Source organism: Pelodiscus sinensis, chromosome 26, assembly GCF_049634645.1.
Source record: "Pelodiscus sinensis isolate JC-2024 chromosome 26, ASM4963464v1, whole genome shotgun sequence".
Lineage (NCBI taxonomy): Eukaryota > Metazoa > Chordata > Testudines > Trionychidae > Pelodiscus > Pelodiscus sinensis.
In genome coordinates, this window is record NC_134736.1 from 19,095,996 (window position 1) to 19,118,349 (window position 22,354).

A 22,354-nucleotide genomic window follows, 5' to 3' on the forward strand; every position below is an offset into this window, starting at 1 on the left:
TAAGGCTGCGGGAGCAGGTAAACTGCTGCATGGCCCATGTTAGTGTCACCAGTAATTTGCAATCTCAGCTGCTATGCTCTGAGTCAGCGGGTCCCAGTGAAGGGGGGAGGGGCAGGTGGCTGGTCCAGGGGGCAATTGCAAGATGCTAGAAGTCAGACCAGGCTCCCACACATGCCTATGCAGAGCCCATCCACATGCCAGGTTCTCCTCCCATGGCAAGTCTGCAGTAGCCTGGCCACAGGTGGCTCCACATCTCAGCCACTGCAGCCTGTGCCAGGCTAAAACTTTACTTGCCCGCTTCCGGGACAAGAGTCTCTGGAGAAGGTACAGTGGGAGCCCCCTGGGAGCCAACTCTAGGTTCAGCTTTTAATCACTGGATTTATACCTCTCTCTACTTAACTGAAGAGCTCATTTTTAAATGTAGATACTTTTAAACTATAATCAAGTAATCTTTTAACTTTCTCTTATCCTAAAAAGAAAGAGTTCAGTTACTATTAGGGATGTGAATTGGTAACTGGTTAATTGGTAAGCATCACCCTTGCTCATTTCACGAGGAGTAACGGTAGTTTGGACTAGGAGGCCTAGTCCGAACTACCTGGTCCGTGCCGCGTGTAGCCGCGCGACACGGAGTCCGCACTAGCGGACATTTAAAAATGGCGGCGCCCGGCTTTATGCAAATGAAGCCCGGGAAATTCAAGTCCCGGGCTTCATTTGCAACTCCGGTTGCCTACATTACCACCCTAGTTCGAACTAGGATGGTAGTGTAGACATACCCCTATATAGGAAACCAAAGGAAGGACTGCAGCTGCTTATATGGGTAAGAGAGGTTTCATAGATTTGATCTGAAATTCTAAATGGACAAAGATTCCTGCTTTACAGACTACTCAGAATTGATAAACAGGAAAGGCAGGAGACATACAGTCATCTGGATTACTACATCTGGTATTATCACTCGAAGGGAAAACAGAAATGCACACTTTTTTCATTCCCATTTAATCAACCCATCGTAAAGCCATTATTTCTGATTTGATAACCGGTTCCGATTTGTAAAAATCATTCCATCAAAGACAGACTGAATACATGAGGATGGGCCTTCACAGGCAGTTAAATCCAACTCCTTTCTGCACTTACAAATTATATAAAAAAAAATCTGCTTCACAGGCAAGGGTTCAGTCAGTGCAGTTTGCATTAAAGCTGAAGGCAAATCTATGTTCTTGATAATCCACGGTTATCCAAGTCCTTTACCTGTAAAACAGAAATCATTCTTGCAGTGCACTGGGATCATCATAAATTAGTATTAATTTATACACTTTGTATTGACTCAGACTCAGACTCCAGGGTCAGAAGGGACCATTATGATCATCTAGTCTGACCCCCTGCACAATGCAGGCCACAGAATCTCACCCACCCCTCCTAGAATAATCCTCTCACCTATATCTCAGATATTGAAGCCTTCAAATACTTTGAAGACCCCAAGATGCAGAGATCCTCTAGCTGTGATCTGTACCCCATGCTACAGAGGAAGGCGAAAAACCTCCAGGGCCTCTGCCAATCTACTCTGGAGGAAAATTCCTTCCCGACCCCAAATATGGCGATCAGCTAAACCCTGAGCATGTGGGCAAGACTCATCAGCCAGACACCCAGGTGTTGGCACCTCAACACTGAAAGTCACACATTTCTTCTGTTCATAAATGCTTTTCAGCCTGTAGCTCATGTACTTCTAAACACCTGATGGGCATATCATTTCACTTACTGTTTTCCTGCCTTTTTACAAGCTACCCTATTAAGTGAGGGCTAGATAGAAGAGACAGCTGCTTCCCTTGTCTGTAACATTCCACAGACATGCTTCCAATTCCTAGCTGAAGTAGCAGCATGATAAACTTTAAAACCGTTGTGTCCAACATGCTAGCCATGCTGGCTATTTGGCTGGTTGAGTGTGGCTAGTTCTCTACAGAAGTAGCTACTGCTTCAGAACTGGCTGGTCAGCATGGCTTTAAAAGGTGAAATTTAAGATTAAATTAAATGTAAATTCAGCCCAAATTCTTTAGACTGCTGGATGGAAATATAATCCACTGCATACATACTACTTTGTATTTCTCTAGGCTTCAGTAACATGCTGATGGGAGTCATGTGTGGACTTAGCAAATGCTGTCTAAGATTCTTAAGAAAGACCATAGTAGATCAGACCAACGGTCCATCTAGCCCAGGATCCCATCTTCTGACAGTGACTGGTGCTTCAAAGGGAATAAACAAAATAGGGCATTTGAGTGATCCCATTCTCCATTATCTAGCCCCAGTTTGTGGTAGCTGGATGTTTAGGGACACCTGCAGCATGGGGTTGCATCCCTGACCATCTCAGCTAATAGTCATTGATGGACTTACTATAAGGATCAACCCCATTTTACAGATGGAGAAATGGATGCACCTCTGAACAGACTTGTTCAAGGTCACAGAACAAATATGTAAATATTTCTATTTACAACTACTCTTGGGCCCTGCTCACTGAACCACTGGTGCCTTTAAGTATTTTAATGAAAAGGGAAAAAAACTGTATTGGCTGTTTCAGGGAAGGTATGATGTGATCACATACAATCACCAATCAAACGGCATGGGAACTGGAGAGCTGTGCCACTGTCTGCATTATTTGTTTACTTTAGTATAGGGGAAATAAGACTTGTGATCTAATCTATTCAGCTTCACCTTCATAGACATTTGGTGGCCTACCCTTCCTAATTCCCCTGCTGCATTATATAAAATATACTCTCTGAGGCTCCTTTGGGTATACAAGGAATGTTCAAGAATCTGTATAACTACATAGAAAGTGCCCATTATGGAAACAAAGAGCCCTAAAGGAAAGGCAGCATCAGCCCTGATTAAAAGTTTGACATTTCTAAATTTAGCAGTCCAGTTATTATGGCATTCTTGGCTGTTTCTAGAGCTTGGAGCCCACAACAGTAGCCGAAACTTGCTTAGAAAGCTGGACTCCATCCTTTGTTTAAAAGAAAAAAAAGTCCCAGTTTCACTTCCAAAAAGGCCATATCTCAACTCCCCACACAAGCAAACCTGATACCCAAACTGTTCCCAATCTCTCCCTCCCTTGTAGAGGGACAACAGCACCTGCTGCCTGCTTACTTTGTATATTCGGACTAGCCAGTGCTCTGTGGTATATGCCTCCTCCAGCACATCGAGCTCAAAGTCTTTGTTTCCAATCTCGGCATTTCTCACTCTGTCATAACCTGGGGGGCGTTCTAGAAAGAATGGGGAGGGGAGAAAATGACCAATGGCTTCAGAGTCCACATTTCTGGAAGAAATAATACAGGTCTTTCCAACCCAAATGAAAATCATTTCCAAAGGCTTCTCAAAATCCGGTTGGCACAGAATGCACTCAAGGCATGAGGTGGCCAGGCTCCTTTCTTTTTCTCAGAAGACTCCATTCTGAATATTCAGCATAGTGAGAGTTCTAACAGTCTGTGCCCCCCATATAAGTTAGATTTTCATCTCTATGAAGTATCAGCTGCCTCAGAGCAAGTCAGAACAGGGAAACAGGGGAAGTGGGCGGTATTAGGTTTTGCATTCCTTTTGGACAGGGTCCAGTTGCATTCCTAACTTTTTAGAGTCAGGTATCAAGATGTTTTCATATGCCAACATCAGTGCAGCAGGGTCAGAGCTGCCAATATGTTCAAAGAAGACCAGAGCCTGGCAATGCATTTTATATTCCAAAACAGAACTTTGAACTGGTGTGTGCTGCTGGAATAACAGCACTACCAAGAGAAGTCCTTGCTTATGCCCCTGAGACAGGTCAACGACCTATCCACTATACAGAGTGGAGACAAAAAAAGAAAGGGACTTGCTCAAGTTCACACAGCAAGTCAGTATCACAACTGAAGTTTTCTTCCCAACTATCTGGGCACCCACATTCCCCACTCTAACCCCTAGACAGTATTCCTTATGCCCTTCTACAATATCCACATAAATAGCATTACTACATACTGGCTTCTGTATAAACCTGCCCAAAGCGGTAGTAGCACATCTTGTACATAAGGCAGTTGAGCAACACAGGGGAACCCTCCCTATCCACACGGAACTCTCCTGTTGGCGTGTAGTAATCATGCTCCTTTATGTGCTTCCCAGTGTCTGTGCTTCCACCAATTCGTACCATCCACAGAAACTTGTTGATATCTAAAGGAGATAGGAGACAAATGTTCAAGTGTTTTACACATCACACATTTCAAGCAAGCAGTCAAAGCGGCCAAGCATGGCACTCAGAGGGGTCATCTCCCGGATTTCAGGCTTCCATCATGTAAAGGACCATTCGATTAGGGAGAAAACTGCCCACCTGGAGGCACAAGGCTCAAAAGTTCCTATTCAGAAATGTCAATAACCGCTGGTTCTCTTCAGGAGTCTCAATTCAGGCTGAAACTAGGGATGTAAAATCCTGTTTAATCAGTTAACTGGTTAAGTGTTATGTTTAATTGGTTTACTGCTTAAACAAGGTGGGTGGGGGTCTGCTGCAGCCTGGCTGGAGCAACCCCTGCCTGCAGTGCGGTGGGCTGCTTGGACCAGGCCAGCCTGTCACACTGCATTGCAAGCGGGGGCTGCTCTGGCCCATCATGGGCATGCAGGAAGCTGCTTCAGCTCAGCTGCCAGTTAACTGGTAAGCATCTTAACCATTGATATACACAGCTGAAACCAGATAAACAGATCTGAGTAAAGAAAGGAGGTGGATGAAGCTACTCGGAATTCTAATCTCCTAGAATTGTACATGTTAGAATCTTAACATGGTGGACAACAACAAAAAAAAATCAATTAAAAAATACAATCAGTTGTGATTCTTTAAAAATCATCAGTAAATACTAAATTTCTCATTTAAAAGTAAGTTACAATTAAATCTCATCACAAACATGCTACATCTACATTTACACTCTCATAATAATGAATTAATGGCTCTAGTCTCTCCGGCCTAACCACCAGCTCTTGTTTCTTGAAAGTTCTGGGCTTCCAATTTCTGTTTCTCAGTAAATTAAAAGTAACATGTGCAAAGACAGACACAGGCTGGATAGGATTTTTTTGTTCCATGCTTATGTAGTGGTAGACTATCTCCTCTGCTGTGCTGGGTCAAGATATTGACTTGGAGACAGAGACAACATATAGAAAAGGATGGAGAAAACATAGAAAGGAACAGTGGAGAGGACTTGAAAGAAAAAGGGAAGACATTAGTGTGTACACCTATATGCCCCCATACTTTTGGCTTTGAAAAACTGTCATGGCTTCTCGGCATAAGAGAGACCTTGTCTGGGAATATTTTGAAGAAATTTGTTCCCTGGAGGAAAAAGGAAACCATGTCAAGTGTAAGCAGGGCAAGAAGATGTTGTAGAGCCTTGTTGCAAGAATGAAACATCATAACGAAAAACTGCTTATTGAGAGAAAATGATTTGGATGAAAATGTGGATATGGCTGAGTGGATCAACTGGTTAGTAACTTCAATAATTCCCTGTGAAATGCATCATTCTTCAAGACTCTCTTTGTACCTTTTAGCAGGGCTAGCCGGACCGCGGTAAGCCCCGCTCGCCAGCTGCGCTGTCCGGTGATCTGCACATGCGCAGATCACCCGAACCTGGCTCTTCCAGGTTGCAATCTACTCGCCACAGGTGAGTAGACTGCATTATTTGTTGAGCCCTGCCTTTTAGTAGAAGTGTGTTTAGACAAGCTATTTGTTGTGTTGGATGTTGCTAGAAAAAAAGTTTTACTTAGCTGATCCTTATGGCTTGTTTAATTAGTTACAGTAATTAGGTTTAGAATTGATCACTCAAGTGCATAATATAGAAAGCTGCAGTAAGAGAAATCTAAAATTGCCAGTTGCCACTATCATTTCCTTACATTAAATAAAACATGCCCCTTATTTTGCAGTATCATGGCCACAGACCATAATGGTGATGCCCTAAGTCTATTCCCTATTTTACTTCAGCATAACTAAGTTTTTCCAAGAGAATCCTATTCTATACTCGTTTTCTCAAAAAACAGAAGTGCCAGTGAGTTCAATGGGGTTTACTCCAAAATTAAGCGCAATCTAAGTGAAGTCTTAAATTTTGGTAACTTGGAATCAGATCTGCATCCTTGTAGAAAAATGTAAATGAGTAACTGAATGAGAGAGAGAGAGAGAATGACTATTCAAAATCATTTTTTCATCACGGTCCCATTTAAGCATAAAGACTTAGACAGTATATCTACAACTTCAGAGTCATCTGTTGGTGCTTTTGCAGCAGTCTTTCCAGCAAGATCATGGATTGGATAAATGGACTGTAAGATGCATAGAAAGCTGGCTAGAATGTCGGGCCCAACAGGTAGTCATCAACGGCTTGATGTCAGATTGGCGGTCGGTTTCTAGCGGAGTGCCCCAAGGATTGGTTCTAGGACTGGTTTTGTTCAACATCTTTATGAATGACCTGGCTGAGGGGATGGATTGCACCCTCAACAAGTTTGCAAATGACACTAAGCTAGGGGGAGAGGTAGATACACTGGAGGGCAGGGATAGGGTCCAGAGTGACCTAGACAGATTAGAGGATTGGGCCAAAAGAAATCTGATGAGGTTCAACAAGCACAAGTCTAGAATCCTGCACTTGAGACAGAAGAATCCCAAGCATTGTTACAGGCTGGGGACCGAATGGCTAAGCAGCAGTTCTGCAGAAAAGGACCTGGAGGTTACAGTGGATGAGAAGCTGGATATGAGTTAACAGTGTGCCCTTGTAGCCAAGCAGTCTAATGGTATATTAGGTTGCATTAGAAGGAGCATTGCCAGCAGATCTAGAGAAGTGATTATTCTCCTTTATTCGGCTCTAGTGACGCCACATCTGGAGTACTGTGTCCAGTTCTGGGCCCCCCCACTATAGAAAGGATGTGAACACATTGGAGAGGGTCCAGCGGAGGGGACCAAAACGATTAGGGGGCTGGAGCACATGACCTACGAGGAGAGACTGAGGGATTTTGGTTAGTTTAGCCTGCAGAAGAGAAGAGTGAGGGGGGATTTGAGAGCAGCCTTCAACTTCCTGACAGGAGGTTCCTGATAAGAATTCATGAGGTTAGTCGACTATTCAATTAAACAGATATTTAATATCCTTAGTGGGAAAGCAGAGCTGATGCCAAGGAGTGTTAAAACAGCACAGCAGTCTCTTTAGTCTTCCCCCCACAGCAGCAGTCTGCCTGCTACTGTGTTTCTAGCAGGGAAGAACAGGAACGTTCCAATGATTTGCTCTACTTTGTTTGTCCCCCAAACAGAGCAGCTCACTCAGCTGTCAGATACTTCCCAGACCTTTGAAAGGAGAGGGTATGCAAGCAAAACACTGAGCACAGCCATCAGGACAGAATACTGGCGGAAGTCAGTTCTCTCAACAAAACAAACAGCAGAGTCCACACTGGCTTTTTGTTGGTAATAAAGGGAGGGGAAAAGACGAAAAGTCACTCATAAGGGTGGAAGATTTTTTTGGAACCAAAACTGGGTGTTTTTGCAGATAAAAGTTGCATTGTTGCGTGTATGCTCTAGCTGTTTTATCAACAAAAGGCAGTTTTTGGTGACAAAACATGCCAGTGTAGACAAGCCCTTAGAGGAGAGCATGGCTTCTCCCAGAAACTATCTGTGTCTGGGAGAGCACTCAGCACACGTTATCTGTGTCACTGTCACACACACCCAGTCTGTACCACACAATGTGTGTCAGTTTTTCACATAGTGTCTCTCTCGCTCTCTCTCTTTTTATGTAGCCCTCAGCCCCACCTCTTCTGCCCAAGGCTCCACCCTTTCCAGAGGGGGCCAGAGCTGGCCCATGACTACATACCAAAATTCATGAAGTGGCCACCCTGCAAAAATTACTGCCCACCCCTACTATAGATAAAGATTGCTTGGTTCATTTATGCCACAATTTCTCATTTTTGCATTGTTAATTAACACCTTCATTGACATGGTCAGGGCTCAACAAAGTACTGAATCTAATCACCCAAGGCGAGTAGATTTCAGCCAGGAGCCCTGTTCATTTGCGGCATGCGCAGTGCTGGGCTGGTGAGCGGCTTTCGCCACCGTTCGTCAAGCCCTGGATATGGTTGAGTCCTTACGACCATGCTACTCTCCATCTGGTAGAGCAGATGTTGGTGGGAAGTTGACCTATATAGTGTGAGAATGAACTTAAACAGTGTGCAAGAAATACTGAGGCAAAATTTGCCAGTTTGATGGGTGGAGCAATATACACAAGTGTAACAATATGGCCTTTTTCTGTAGCCATATTGGAAGGCCTAAATGCATAGGGCCTTTATCTGCTGCCAGACTGAAGCGGCCATTAGCTGTAAAATAGGGAGTAACTCACTTTCCATCTAAATTGCATTAAAATAGTGTAATACCAGGCTGTTAAGAAAGTGGATGCCATTACGATGGAATTCTATCACCAGGTAAAGAAACAGATCTCAAAATAGGCAAAAAAACCTTAGTTTAACAACATTTAGTCTGGCAAGAAACTCATTATTGACAGTTGGGGAGGTGGAATCCTCATGCTATTATTATGGTCTTCACTTTCCTATTATTTGCCTGTATGAGCTCTGTCTGGTTTTTAATTATTTCTGTGTGCAGTATAATCAATTAAGGTGGTGGGGTAATGATTGGTTAGGTAATTCGGATACAGTAGGTTCTGAAAGGTTAGTAACATAATTGGTTAAGGTATAGCTAAGCAGTACTCAAGTTTCAATATATGAACTGGGGGCCAAGAGGGAGAAGTGGGAAAGGGAGAAAGGAACAGAAAAAGAAAGACCTGGAAAAAGAACTCACTTCCAAGACACAGCCTAAGATCAGAGTTGCCAGGACTCCCGCATGACAGACAGCAACCAGAATCCAGATGAGACTGATCTTGCCTGGTCAACAGGGGGAGTTTGCCTGCCTTGATGATGCATGTGTATTTTGTTTTGCTTGGTAATTACTAATAAATACAAAGTAAGAATGTTACTATGTAAGGCTCTTTCAGTGGTAAAAGATCTTGCAAACCCACAGGAATTTATGCTTTTGAGTCCTAGGAATTGGGTAAGGGGGATATTTAAATTAACAAAATCTTGAGCACTAGGAACTGGGTAAAGATGCGTGTCCCTAGACTGTGGAATTGACAAAGAATTTTGTGCAGGCAACAGCCAGATATAGTGTATGAAAAGGAACTTGAACAGTGTGCAAGAAATCTCAGTGAGAAATTTACCAGTTTATTGAGTGGAGCAATATAGACAATAGTCCAGTAATATGTGCCAGTGTGACAACGGAAGGGGTTGCATATTTTTCAGAAACAACAGCTTTCAGAAACATTGGGAAATGCTCACCTAACAGACTATTTAAAAGAAATGGCAATGAAAGCTATATTGAACTGAACAAAAGTTCAGCAGTCACATGTGCAGTTTCGTCACAGACAATGCTGCAAACATGAGAAGATACTTAGAAGAAGAAAGTGAAATATGCCCTTTAATATCATATGGCTGCAGTGCTCATTCAGTGCATCTTTTAGCCAAAGACTTAAGTATGTCTTCTCCAGGACTAAAATAAAATGAAGTCACACAATACTGCCGTAACAACCATTTTGCTTCAGCTTCACTGCAGAGACCAGGAGTATCCAAACGAATTCTCACTTAAATTGATGGAATTTTGTTGATTATTTTGAACAATGTGTTAAAAATTGGCCTATTCTCATAAAATTGGAAAAAAAACCAACCTTATACCGATGAAAAAAATACCTCACCAGATAGTAAAATTACAGGCACACAGGCAATAAAGAAGCGAATGGATCAAACACTGATTCCACCTCATTTTCTTGTGAACATTCTTAATCCCAGGTAGATGTCTAACTTCTGAAGATGCTGATGCTGCCATGGTATGGACATCTCAGAATCACTCCTTAGTTATGCCAGTCTTAATAAATTTCAGGGCTGGAGCGAAACAATATAAACAGTAAATGTTTGCTGATGATGTTTTGAAAAAAGTCACTCCCCTGAATTAGTGGGAATGACTAGCCCGGCACCTTGAAAAGGAGTTCCTTTAGTTGCTAAGCCAACTTTTCATAGCAGTAGTTTCCTCTCCAGGCTCGGAGAGAATATTGTCATTATTTAGTATTACACCACACAAACCTAAGAAACAGACTGGAAGTTGAAAAAGCAGGAACACTCATATTTCTGTTTCAATCTATGAATCAAAATGACAGTGGGAATGGGAAAGTTGAAAACTAATTGTAGAAGATTTTAAGGACACTGTACATTTAGGCTTTGTCTACACTGCCAGTTTTGGCAGAAAATATGCTAATTAGGGACTCATTAGCATAAGCAGCAATCTCATTAGCATATTTTCTGCCATTTCTTTTTTCTCAAGGTGCTTTTGCGCAAAAAGCAGCTGCAAAACCCATTTTGCACAAGATCCTTATGCCTCATTACCCAAAAAAACTGGCAGCGTAGACGTAGCCTTAGTGTTCCAAGGACTTGTCTGTTAGTTAATAAAATTTTAAATTAAAGAAAAAAAGTGTAAGGACTACCATCAGCTGGCGACTCAGGAGACTGCTGTAATTGCTGTAATTGCACATGTGAAACATGTAACAGTTTATATTTAGTTTAATAAAATGTAAGTGCTAGTGCGAGTGCGAGAGACAGGTAATGAGTATTCTCAGCTCTGGTGAAGCCACATCTGGAGTATCACAATCCAGTTCTGGGGCCCCAATTACAGGAAGGATGTGGATGCATTGGAGAGGGTCCAGCGGAGGGCGATGAAAATGATTAGGGGGCTGGAGCACATGACCTACGAGAAGAGGCTGAGGGATTTGGGTTTCTTTAGTCTGCAGAAGAGAAGAGTGAGGGAGGATTTGATAGCAGCCTTCAACTTCCTGAAGGGAGGTTCCAAAGAGGCTGGAGAAAGGCTGTTCACAGTGGTGATGAATGGCAGAACAAGGAACAATGGTCTCAAGTTGCAGTGGGAGAGGTCCAGGTTGGATATTAGGAAACACTATTTCACTAGGAGGATGGAGAAGCACTGGAATGGGTTCCCTAGGGAAGTAGTGGAGTCTCTATCCCTAGAGGTGTTTAAGTCTTGGCTTGACAAAGCCCTGGCTGGGTTGATTTAATTGGGATTGGCCCTGCCTTGGGCAGGGGGCTGGACTGGATGGCCTTCTAAGGTCTCTTCCAGCTCTATGGTTCTATGTCGTATTCCCTAAATTGATAAAAATCAAGTTATCTAAAAAAACCCCACACCAAGTATACCCTTTTAGATGGGAGTGGGCAATAATTTTTTCAGGGAGCTACTTAATGAATTTTGGTATGTGGTCACAGGCTCGCTCTGCCCAGCCCTCCCCATCCCCCAGAAATGGAAGGACCTTGGGCAGAAGAGGTGATGGGGTTGCAGGGGGGTACAGAGAGAGAGAAAGAGTGTGAAAGACACTCTGGCTGCGTCTAGACTGGCATGATTTTCCACAAATGCTTTCAACGGAAAAGTTTTTCCGTTAAAAGCATTTGCAGAAAAGAGCCTCCAGAATGGCAGGGACGCTTTTGCGCAAAAGCGCTTTTTGTGGAAAAGTGTCCGTGCCAATCTAGACACGGTTTTGCACAAGAAAGTCCCGATCGCCATTTTCACCATCGGGGCTTTTTTGCACAAAACAGTTTTTAGCTGTCTACACTGGCCCTCTCACGCAAAAGCATTTGTGTAAGAGGGCTTTTTCCCGAGTAGGAGCAGCATAGTATTTGCACAAGAATCTTACATTATATCGTCAGTGTTCTTGTGCAAATTCAAACGGTCAGTGTAGACAGCTGGCAAGATTTTCCGGAAAGCTTTTGTGGAAAAACTTGCCAGTCTAGACGCAGCCTCTGTGTATGAGACACAGACTTTGAGACACAGATTGAGTGTGTGTGGCAGTGACTGTGTGTGCAGCACAGAGACCGGGACAGTGTACAAAGCGGGTGTGTGTTGGCTGCTGCTGGGTAAGTGTCAGAGAGCAAGCGTGGCTTCTCTCAAATACAGGGAAAGCTATACTGCTCTGTGGGCCACTCCATCCCACACTCTGCAGAAATGGGGTATGTAGGGAAAAGAGTGTGTGTGTGTGTGTGTGTGTGTGTGTGTGTGTGTGTGTGTGTGTGTGTGTGTGTGTGTGTGTGTGTGTCAGAGAGAGAACGAGAACACGAGCACAGAAATCGTCGAAATAGTGCATTCTCCTCTGAGTGACTCTCCTCCGAGTCACTTACCATCCATGCCTCAGACTAGAGCAGCTCTGCTGTGCGCCTCCCTCTTTCTGACCCCAGGTCTGCAGAGATAGGGTACAGGGGCAGGCGGACACCTTCAGCACTCACCTCCACCCCTATGTCTCCGTCTCTCCTCCCCTCTCTGCACAGCTAGCAGGAGAACCCTAGGAGCAGCTCTGCTGCAGGATGGAGCAAGGTGGGGGGAGGGGCAACTGAACACATTGTCAGCTGCAAGTATGCATGCTCTGCTAATCAGCTGGGAAGGCTGAAGAGAAATATTTGGTCAGCTGGATCCAACCTCTGGGTCTGATTTTGCCCTCCCCAGCCTGCCCCAAAGGTAGCTATTATTGTCCAATTTGATCAGAAAGCCCTCTCGCCACCCATAGATTAAACTGTATCGTACAAACAAATACAGGCATTCACCAGCAGGATGGAGCAGCTGCATGAATCACTCTGGCCTTGTCACAAACTAGGGATGTTAACAGTTAACTGGTGGAGGCTGGAACAGCTCCCCTGCACCCGAATAACCTATCAAGTAATTGAACAGGATTTTACATTCCTACCACAAACTTGTTCATCCCTATACTAATTATGCATCCCAGAAGCCCATCAGATCCTCCAGCCTAGCTATCCATTGTAGTCTTTGTGTTGAGATTAATGTATATTAGATTAAAAAAAAAAAACAATAACAAACCTTTCCTTTTAAGAGTAACAAGAGTCTGTCCTCCCCCTGCTCTCTGTGCAGAGTACACGCAACACTACAACAACTTTAGCCAGCTCTTCAGTGGTCACATGGTGCAGCAGCTGACTGCATAACCTGCTACTGCACATGGTGCAGGCAGAAAATGGGAGCATCATAACATAAAAATAAGGGTTATGCATCCAAGAAGGGGTAATTGGATTAAGGGAGGAGTTAGCAGGGAGGAGTTTACATAGCAAAGCTGTAAGAAAGGAGTTTTAGAGTGATGTATGTTACCATCTGAGGAATATCCAGTGAGGCCTCCAAATATTACCAGCACATAACTGACATCCAGTTCCCTCATAATTTCATAGGCCTTTTCTTCAGTGGATGCCATTGCCTTGAAGAAAAAACAAAGCCAGAGTCAAGCAACAGCCCTTAAGCCAGGGTGGGGAACCTAAGGCCATCTGCTCCCTGGCTTGCCTGGACCTGGCCCTCAAGGCTCAGGACCTGCCACAGCATTAGGGAGCCAGCGCTGGCACTCTAGCCCCCCTGCTAGAGCACACAAAATCTACTAGCTTGACCATCCCAGGTTTTGATGTGTGAAGGGAATGTGGGAGTGTCTTTCCGCTTCTCAACAGGGGACTTATTTTTGGCTTCTCACTTGTGTGCGGCCCCCAACAGATTTTTCAGTGGGTCAGAGCCCCCCCCAAAAAAAAGTTCCCCACTCCTGCCTTAAACCCACAGTAACCTCATCACATGGGAGCATCATAGAGTCATTTTCATCAATAAATAAGAGCATGGGTCACTCAAATGAGAACTAGAACCTCCATTCAGTGTAGGACCCAAGAAAAATTGAAGATTTTCTGGTACACTAAAAAGTAATCCAGGAACACTTACCTGACCAACTCGGGAGATGTGCGTGTTATTCCAGGTGTTATTGTCTACAAGAATCGTCCGATTTGCCATGGCAGTTATCTGATACCCATAGTCCCACCAAGACATGACCTTTGCATCCTGCATTCAAATACAAAAGATCCAATTAGTACACCTACTTTCAACCAACACACAGAAAGGATGCTGTCCTATTCCCACAACAATTCACTGTAGTCACAGGCTTGAGAGATCTGCCCATGAGCAGCTTCAACATGTCAGGTTCCCAGAGTAGAGAAGTTAGAGGCTAGCCCGCAAACTGTTTAACTGATAATCGAATGCTCAATGGTCCTAGTTAGCCCCTCCCCTCCCACCGCGCTGTTTTTTAAACTGGCTCCCTACATGGACCAGCTCCTGCCTACTGCCCTGCTGCCTCTGTATCAGGGGAGGTAGTAGGCCCTATCCATGGAGGACCAGAGCAGCCTCTGTCCATGGGGAGCTTGGGCACCACACAGACAGGGGCTGCTGCCCCAGAGCAGCCTCTGTCCATGGCGGGCTCAGGTGGCCCATGGGCACTACAGTGTTTATGGAAGTAAGAAGCAGTTTGTGATGGAAAAACATTTTTCCATGTTGGGCAGTCACAGAGCCACACATGCTAGAGGTTCCAAGACAAAACAGAAATAAAGTAAAAAGCTTGCTTGAACAGCTGAGCCCTGCAGCAAACCGGGCCATCTCGTCACACTAAGACAGCAAACAGTTCTTTTCCAGATCTCTCATTTCCCAGCTACAAAATACACAGATGGAAATTCTGCAACAAGGAGTTCAATGAAAGCTGCCCAGAAAGGTTTGGTTACCATGGAGAAGTGGCTCAAGGATGCAGGGCCCGCAACCATTTCAACATACAGATCACCTCTAGCTTTGGCTGTATCCAGAGGAACTCCCAACTCATTTCCCCTCACTTTGTCTCTTCAAGTCTGATGACTAAGGCCAAACGCTTATCTACACGAGCAAACTGTCCCTATCGCAGGCTGAACCAAGATGCCATATTACACCGTTATAGCTACGTAAAGACCCCGGGGATAACAATTTTAGACTGTGGAGTTGTGATGCAGTTTGTTCTGTCTACATAGGCAACATCAAACTGCCTTACATTGCAGCCATGTACCTTCTAGAGCAGGGGTGGGCAAAAAGGCCTCCATGGGCCGGATTAGGCCTACCAAGAGGGTGGATCTAGCCCGTGGAGGCCCTGCTGCTCCCCCACCCCCAGGCAAATTAGAGGCTGGGTGTGGGGGAGCGCACAAAGCCTCTGCCTGCCCAACCAGGAGCACGTGGAGCTTTGAAGCGCTGCACGCTGCTCACAGGGCAGGAGGAGAGCGGAGGAGGCTTCGCGTGCTCCCCCGCCCCCAGGCCTTATTTGGCCTAGGGGCAAGGGAGCACGGGTAGTCTCCTTCCATGACTGGGGCATGGACACCTAGGGAGAACGTGGAGGGGCAAAGACACTTCCTCATCCCCAGACCAATCATGGTCTGGGGGTGGGGAACCTGGAAGTATATTGGCCTCGCGCCTTTCAATTGATGCCGCGCCCCATCCTGTGTGGCCCGGGCCACTTAAAAAATTTCCAAACTGGCTCCTGGCAAAAAATTATTGCCCACCCCTGTTCTAGAGCCGGATAGTCTTGCTCCAATGTCCCAGGGACTGAGGTAATTTCTGAACCCATGTTGTGTGTGACAGAAATATTCACTGCACCTGGACACATTGTGTCTTGGGAGGCCAAGAGAGACACCTACTTGATTCTCAGAGACAATTCTTCTTCAGAAGTGAATTATACTCCCCAGTTCCAGGCCAAAGCAACATAATGGTAAAGCTGAACAACTGACCAACATTTTCCTGACCTCTCTTTGCAACGTTCATGTTGTTCTTTATATTCTCCCTCCCCCTGCAAGTGTATCAGTATTTGCTTCCCACAAGCCTACGCCAGCAGCCTAGCACAAATGGACCCAAGTGGATCCATGTGCCACATGCAACTCTACAGAAAACAGACCAGCTGAGATGCAACAAACTGTATGGTCAAGAACCTTTACTTCCCCAAGAAATTATAAGTAACAGTGCAAAGCAAGTCAATCTGCAAATAACGAAGAGCATTCCATCTGGACCCTTCCTGTATGGACACACTTAGATTTCCACAGTTTTCTATTAGTGTGTGATGCCACCATACAAAATATTAGTATTTTCCAGAGAGAGCAGCGTGGTCCCTATCAGGAACATTGGGACCCGGGAATGGAGTAAGTATGTAACTGCATCCTTATCCTCACTGTAATAAAATTCACTCATACTCTGGTAAGAAAGGCACTATATCAAAGCCCTTTACAAGCATTAATTAGGCTTCTTCGCTGTCTTAAAAGGGAGGCATGCAATTATTATTCGTTCTGTAAAATGGAGATAAGGGACATATTGTATAAATGACTTCTTAAGGTCACATACCATGGGAAATTAGAACCCAGACTCACAATCACTTGCTTTAAACACCAAACATAGTTGGGCACCATGGAAAAGTACAGCAGTAGGGAAATAAACACAAAATCATGATCAAAAATAGATTTAATACCTTTAAATAAAAAACCATTCACACCCTAAACCTGACCAGAGCTTCCTATTTGAGCCTTATTAGGAATAAATCTGATTTAGCCAATTATTCTGGCAACCAAATAGTTGCCATTTTCTCCTCAGTGACAGTACAGCAGCTCTGTAAGATGTTTCCCTGCTCCACCCAAAACCAAGTCCAAGGATCATTTTGTACAGAGGCCTGTGGCAGTTTACCTCTGGTGTATTGTGACGTAGCCAGTAATACGCTTCTCTGAAATCATCAAAGATGATCCTACTGCCATCCCCCCCACGAGCAGAGAGCACTATGGAAGGGGAGGAATAGGCTTCACTGGTTACCCAAGTCGAATGAAAAGTATAGGTGATCAAGAAGAAAGCCATGACCAGGATCATGCCACTGGCAACCTAGGGAAGCAACAGACAGTATCAAAAGCATCTCAGAAGTTTCACTCATTTTGAATCACAGCTCAACCTCCTATTACAGAGCAGGAATTACAAGCACTAATTAGTCTATGCTTAGATAAAAGTCACTCCCACTGATTATCTCTGTGCTACTCAGGAGAAGGGCTAGAGCAGTGGTTCCCAAACTTTTCGGCATCATGCCCACTTTCTGAGAAACCCTCATGTCCCCCCTCCCCCAAAAAGCAGCAAAACGTGTTGAGAAAAAAAAGGAACTGACTTGGGCTGAAAAACAAAACATGGAGGGGCCTTGCACCCCCCCTGGAATTTCTTCACACACACCCGGGAGGCACGCCCCCCCCAGTTTGGGAACCCATGGGCTAGAGAATATGCCCATGTCTCCCCTCTCCTTCCCCCAACTCCTTTAATTACATTCTCCCATAAAGGTTTGGGGCTCTTCCTCCAGACCAGGTCCCATGTAGTTTCCCCCTTGAGGCCTGGATTATAATCATACATGAAAACCCACTTCATTTTTAATAGGATAGGTAGAGTCCTGTTGCTTTTTGGTTTTCTTGTCTGGTCGGCTGATATCCAGGTTCTTCATGTAAGTGGAGAGCACCTGAGAAACACCAATGCCGGATAGAATGCACATAACTGGCGCCAGAACCAGCATAAGACGTACCTATTGAAGACAGCAGGACATTTATTATCTGGCCACAGAATGATGAGCTCATAGCAGAATGCACAGCGAGCTCAGAAATAAAATACAGACTGTAGGTGCATATAACTCTTCCCATTTCCCACTGATGCAGTGACTGTACAGGCAAATAGTCATTCTGTACTTCGCAAGAACCTTCCCAAGCTGGGACACAAGATTGTTTTCCGGTGGGCATTCATTATGGAGTGAACACTGGTGTTACTCTCATGTCTAGTGCCATGGAGTCTTTGAATTTTACAGAAACAAGGACAGCAGGAGGAATCTTAATTTGACATTACTTCTAGACCCTTTAATAGTGCTGGACTGTTCTGAAGAATTAACACGCTGAACAGAGGTCAACTCTCACCTGGGGCATAATGTGCTACAGCAAAACCCAAAGCTACTAATTCACAATCTGCTTCAGTAATGGAACCCAGAGCCTACCACCTGGGGAACTCAATGGGCTTTAGAAAGAGCATTCACTAACCCTCCCAAAATTGACTCACTCACCATGATGGCAACAGAAACTAATGACCTTTAATTGCAGCTTCAAAAATCTTCCCAGGTTGCATTCCCTAACAAAGCCTGACAATCACATATGATTAAAAAAAAAAAAACACAGAAATATCATGACTGTTTCAACCAGCTCTGCGAATGAGTAACATTAACCCTGTTTGACAATGGAGAAAAGTTCAGACAGACTGAGAAACTGGACACTAGCAAGTCAGCAACAGAGCCATGCTAGGTTTCCACTTTACCCATTTCTTCTTTCTACCCATTTTTCCATCCCCCAGATGATCAGTCAGGGACTGCACACACTCAATCCTCAGCACACAGCAGCTCTCACCATGACAGCAGAGAAATACATGCTGGTCACACCGTACATGATGATAAAAATGCGGGCATCTGACAGATTACTGAAACAGTAATACAGACCAACTGCAAGAGAGGGAGATATGGGTCAGCAGCCAGCTTGGTAATTTTCTTCCAGGCCAAGAGTTAAAATGCATTATATTAAACAAGATATAGGACCAAAGCAGAATGTTGTGAATCACATGATTTTAGAATGCATCACCTGATACCAACAATGAAATCAGAAGCATTAAACTGTAGCCATGTAGCTAAAATGTAGCTTTATGCTAAGTAATGTGCCTTAGTATACTTTGCCTGCCAGCCACCCTTTCTGAAAGCAGAAAGGACCTTTACCTTACCATTGGTAAAGGTGCAACAGCCAGAATATTGTATTTAAAGCTGAGATCAAGGCTGGAATAGAGTCTTATTTTGTTTTAAGTTTTAAAATTAGTATTGTGAAATAAGTAAAAGGATATGATGACTTTTTTTAAAAATTGTAATCTGACGTCCTTGTTTAAATGTGTATATTGTTCCTCTGTAACAAAGAAATCAACCGTGTTACGTGTGAGTGAAGGAGGAATATATGATAAATAAGTGCAAAGGCCACTGGAACAAATGTTCTGGGAAGAAGCAGAAAACAGATGTAAAGACGCTGAAGATTACTGTATATCCCCATCGAGATGTAAGCAGTGGGCAAATCGATGGCTCTGAAATAAGACAAGCATTTATCAATTGGAACAAAATATTTGTGATTGAAACCAGCTTAGCATGGCAGAACAAAGAAGAGAAACAACTGGAAATAACAAATATTTGTCAGAAAAACAGCATGATGATGCAAACCCCACTGATCCTGATGGGAAAGAACTATTATAAAAAGGAGAACTTTTTTGCCTTAAGAGCAGGGTCATCCTGCCAAAGACTGGATCATCAGTCCAGGCAGACTGATCACGGATGGGGGCGGGGCCTATGTGGCTGGCCACAAGGATTGGTAAATATAGGCATCGACTGGTGGAAGACCGAGGAATAGAGTATGTGTAAGCATATACTAACTGCTTTGCCATTGTATTCTCAATAAACGCAGTGTATTGCCTTTTCCCCTGAAAAGATCTCCTGTGCTTCTTATAAGCTTAACAGAACTGTTCAAGAGGAATGCCAGGTTAAAACACATTCCAATCCCGTAGGCGGGGGGCAGCACTGGTCAGGTATTGCAAGGTTGTCTTGTCATGAATTAGTCCATCAGCATGGGAATAAGAGTTAGAAAACTGAGTGAATGCTAGACTAAATGTGCATAATAAGGCAACCCATGAGCATGTATAGTGCCACAGCATTAAGAAACAATGGGCAGGGCATTTCATTGGCACAGTAGTGAATATTTCAGTTGATTTAGTGAGTTTCTGTGTATGAAGCATATTAGGCTGTAGTATCCTGGTCTACATTAGGGCTACGTCTACACTGGCCCCTTTTCCGGAAGGGGCATGTAAATTTCACTAGTCGTCGTAGGGAAATCCGCGGGGGATTTAAATATCCCCCGCGGCATTTAAATAAAAATGTTCGCCGCTTTTTTCCGGCTTTTAAAAAAGCCGGAAAAGAGCGTCTAGACTGGCCCCGATCCTCCGGAAAAAGTGCCCTTTTCCGGAGGCTCTTATTCCTACTTTGAAGTAGGAATAAGAGCCTCCGGAAAAGGGCACTTTTTCCGGAGGATCGGGGCCAGTCTAGACGCTCTTTTCCGGCTTTTTTAAAAGCCGGAAAAAAGCGGCGGACATTTTTATTTAAATGCCGCGGGGGATATTTAAATCCCCCGCGGATTTCCCTACGACGACTAGTGAAATTTACATGCCCCTTCCGGAAAAGGGGCCAGTGTAGACGTAGCCTAGCTGTTTAGACTAAATTTAGCCACACAAAAACAGGTAAATTTTCTAGACATGTCCACAATACCAAGCATGTCTGGTCGACCTGAAGTGCTGCTTAAGTCAATGTCAGGTACTCCTGATTTCATGAGGAGTAACACTATTCCCAACCTTGCCTGATCAAGTTCATGGTAGTGTAGATGCAGAATTGGCAAAAGTCAAGCATCTCACAGTGCCCTGCTCTAACCAGAACTTGAGCCTCTACTGCTCTCCAGGTAACAGAAATAGCCCTGGAAAAATCTGAATTTAATTTCCTGTGTGGCCAGTGTTGTGAGCATACCAAAGAGCAGGCAGCACACCTGAGCAATACGTGGTCATGACTTCCAATATTTCAAGTCCCATAAGCTCCAGTTCCTAGAGGCATGGGGAGAAGAATCCATGGTCTCCAAGCTCCAAACCAGCAAAAGAAATGCCAATATCTATGCAAAGATCTCAAAAGGCAATGGAGGAGAAAGGATATATCAGGTACACACAGCAATGCAGAGTTAAAATAAGGGAGCTGAGACAGTCCTACCACAAAGCAAAGGAGGCAAATGAACAGTGTGGTGCATAACTGCACACATGCCATTTCTACAAACAGCTGCATGTGATCCTAGCGAGGGGCGAACCAACAGCCCAAGCCTGATGGTGGAGTCTGGCCAAGACACTCCGGGCATTGTGAAGGACAGAGTGGTGGCAGAAGGGGCATGGGGAGTGGAAAAGGAGTGTGAGGACAAGGAGAATGGCCAGACAGCAATTGGCGAGAGCCAAAAACTTTTTATCATATGGGAGCCAGACTCCTCCTCCCAGTATGTCTCCCATCTGAGCACTGATCCCGGGAGGGCTCTTCTTGTAAGTTCACAATTTTTTTTCTTACTACAAGCAGGTTAAGGCAATTGGGTGTGATATGTGGCGTGCACTGTGCCTACATAGTGTGAGGAACCCAGCAGAGCATGTTCATGTGTCTGGAAATGGATTGGGAATCCTCTCTGCACATCTCCATGAAGCTCTCAGACAGGACTTCTTTGATCCTTTTCAAATTTTCTGGGGAGGTCAGCCTTATTTCATCCTCCACAGACAGACACCTTTCCACACCAAGCCAGCAGTAAGTGTCACTGAATCACAAAGCACTGCAGCAAAAGGCCTAGGTTTGTGGCCACGTTCAGTCATCATCTGCTCCTTGTCACTCTGCATGATTTGGAGAAGACTGATATCTCACATTGCAACCTGGATGAAGGAGGAGGGGAAGCTATTAGCTGCTGCCTCTGCTGCTATCAAGGCTCCAGCCTCTGGCACCCCCACTCTCCCTCCCAGCTGTAGGCTTCCCTGCCGGCATGACTGGACCCTATTTCCCGTCTCCCAGCCACAGACTTCCGCGGGATGGCAAAGAAGCATTGTGCCGGGAAGCCATGTGTGCTAGACACAGGGAAGCTGGCCCTGTCCCACTGGCATGACCAGACCACATCTTCCAACTGCAGAAACATGCCCTGGCAGGCCCCTTACCATATCTGCCTGCCTCTGAACTGTGAGTTCAGATATTCCCCTGAGAACTCTGCATACTTGCTGGACAGTTACCTATTTAAAGCAAAACTTTTGCCTTGCACAGAACACATCTCTATTGTCTTTACAGAGAGTTTCTCTGTATGTTAACAGATTATGGGTAGGTTTAACACAACATATCTAATTTGTGCCCTTGTAAACTTTTCATTAGTGGGAACAGTAGTTAGCTCACTGCATACTCCCCCAGCTCTGCAGCTATACCTGGCGCATAGCTGCAGGTGAAAACAGACAAGGGATGATATATTTAAGGAGCAAATGGAATGAAGGAACATGCTCCTGCAGGAGATGCAGGCAGAGAGGCAGGACGGGGTGGTGGAGAGGTAGGACAGAAAAGCCTGCAGGAATGTGCAAGCAAGGCACCAAGAGCAATCTTGGCAGTGATGGAATGCCTGGCAGCTAGCCTGGAAAAGAACCCCTCTCAGGACCCCCTCCAACCCAAATAAAATTACTTTCCCTCCTCTCCTAGTTCCATGGCATCCACCCTCAGGGGCCCCAGGACATGGGGTAGAGGGGAGGGGGCAGCTCAAGGGCAGCCTCATACTCAGCCTCCAGGATCTCAGTAGGCAAAAGGCTGTTCATGCATTT

General features: G+C 44.7%; 1 protein-coding gene across 3 annotated transcripts in view; it reads right to left on the bottom strand.

The window, feature by feature from the left end:
• Nucleotides 1-956: 956 nt before the first annotated feature.
• Nucleotides 957-22,354, bottom strand: part of LOC102450612 (STT3 oligosaccharyltransferase complex catalytic subunit A) — a 46,445-nt gene continuing 25,047 nt past the window's right edge. For 2 of the 3 annotated variants that reach the window (XM_075909257.1, XM_075909258.1), the window contains 8 exons: nucleotides 18,319-18,410; nucleotides 17,301-17,456; nucleotides 16,592-16,780; nucleotides 13,802-13,918; nucleotides 13,199-13,301; nucleotides 3,991-4,179; nucleotides 3,133-3,248; nucleotides 957-1,245 (listed from right to left, as the gene is read on the bottom strand). In XM_075909257.1, the coding sequence (XP_075765372.1) occupies nucleotides 1,207-1,245; nucleotides 3,133-3,248; nucleotides 3,991-4,179; nucleotides 13,199-13,301; nucleotides 13,802-13,918; nucleotides 16,592-16,780; nucleotides 17,301-17,456; nucleotides 18,319-18,410 (1,001 nt within the window). In that variant the 3' untranslated portion in view covers nucleotides 957-1,206. The remainder of the gene's footprint in view (nucleotides 1,246-3,132; nucleotides 3,249-3,990; nucleotides 4,180-13,198; nucleotides 13,302-13,801; nucleotides 13,919-16,591; nucleotides 16,781-17,300; nucleotides 17,457-18,318; nucleotides 18,411-22,354) is intronic. The other variant, XM_006116691.4, reaches the window with a different exon arrangement.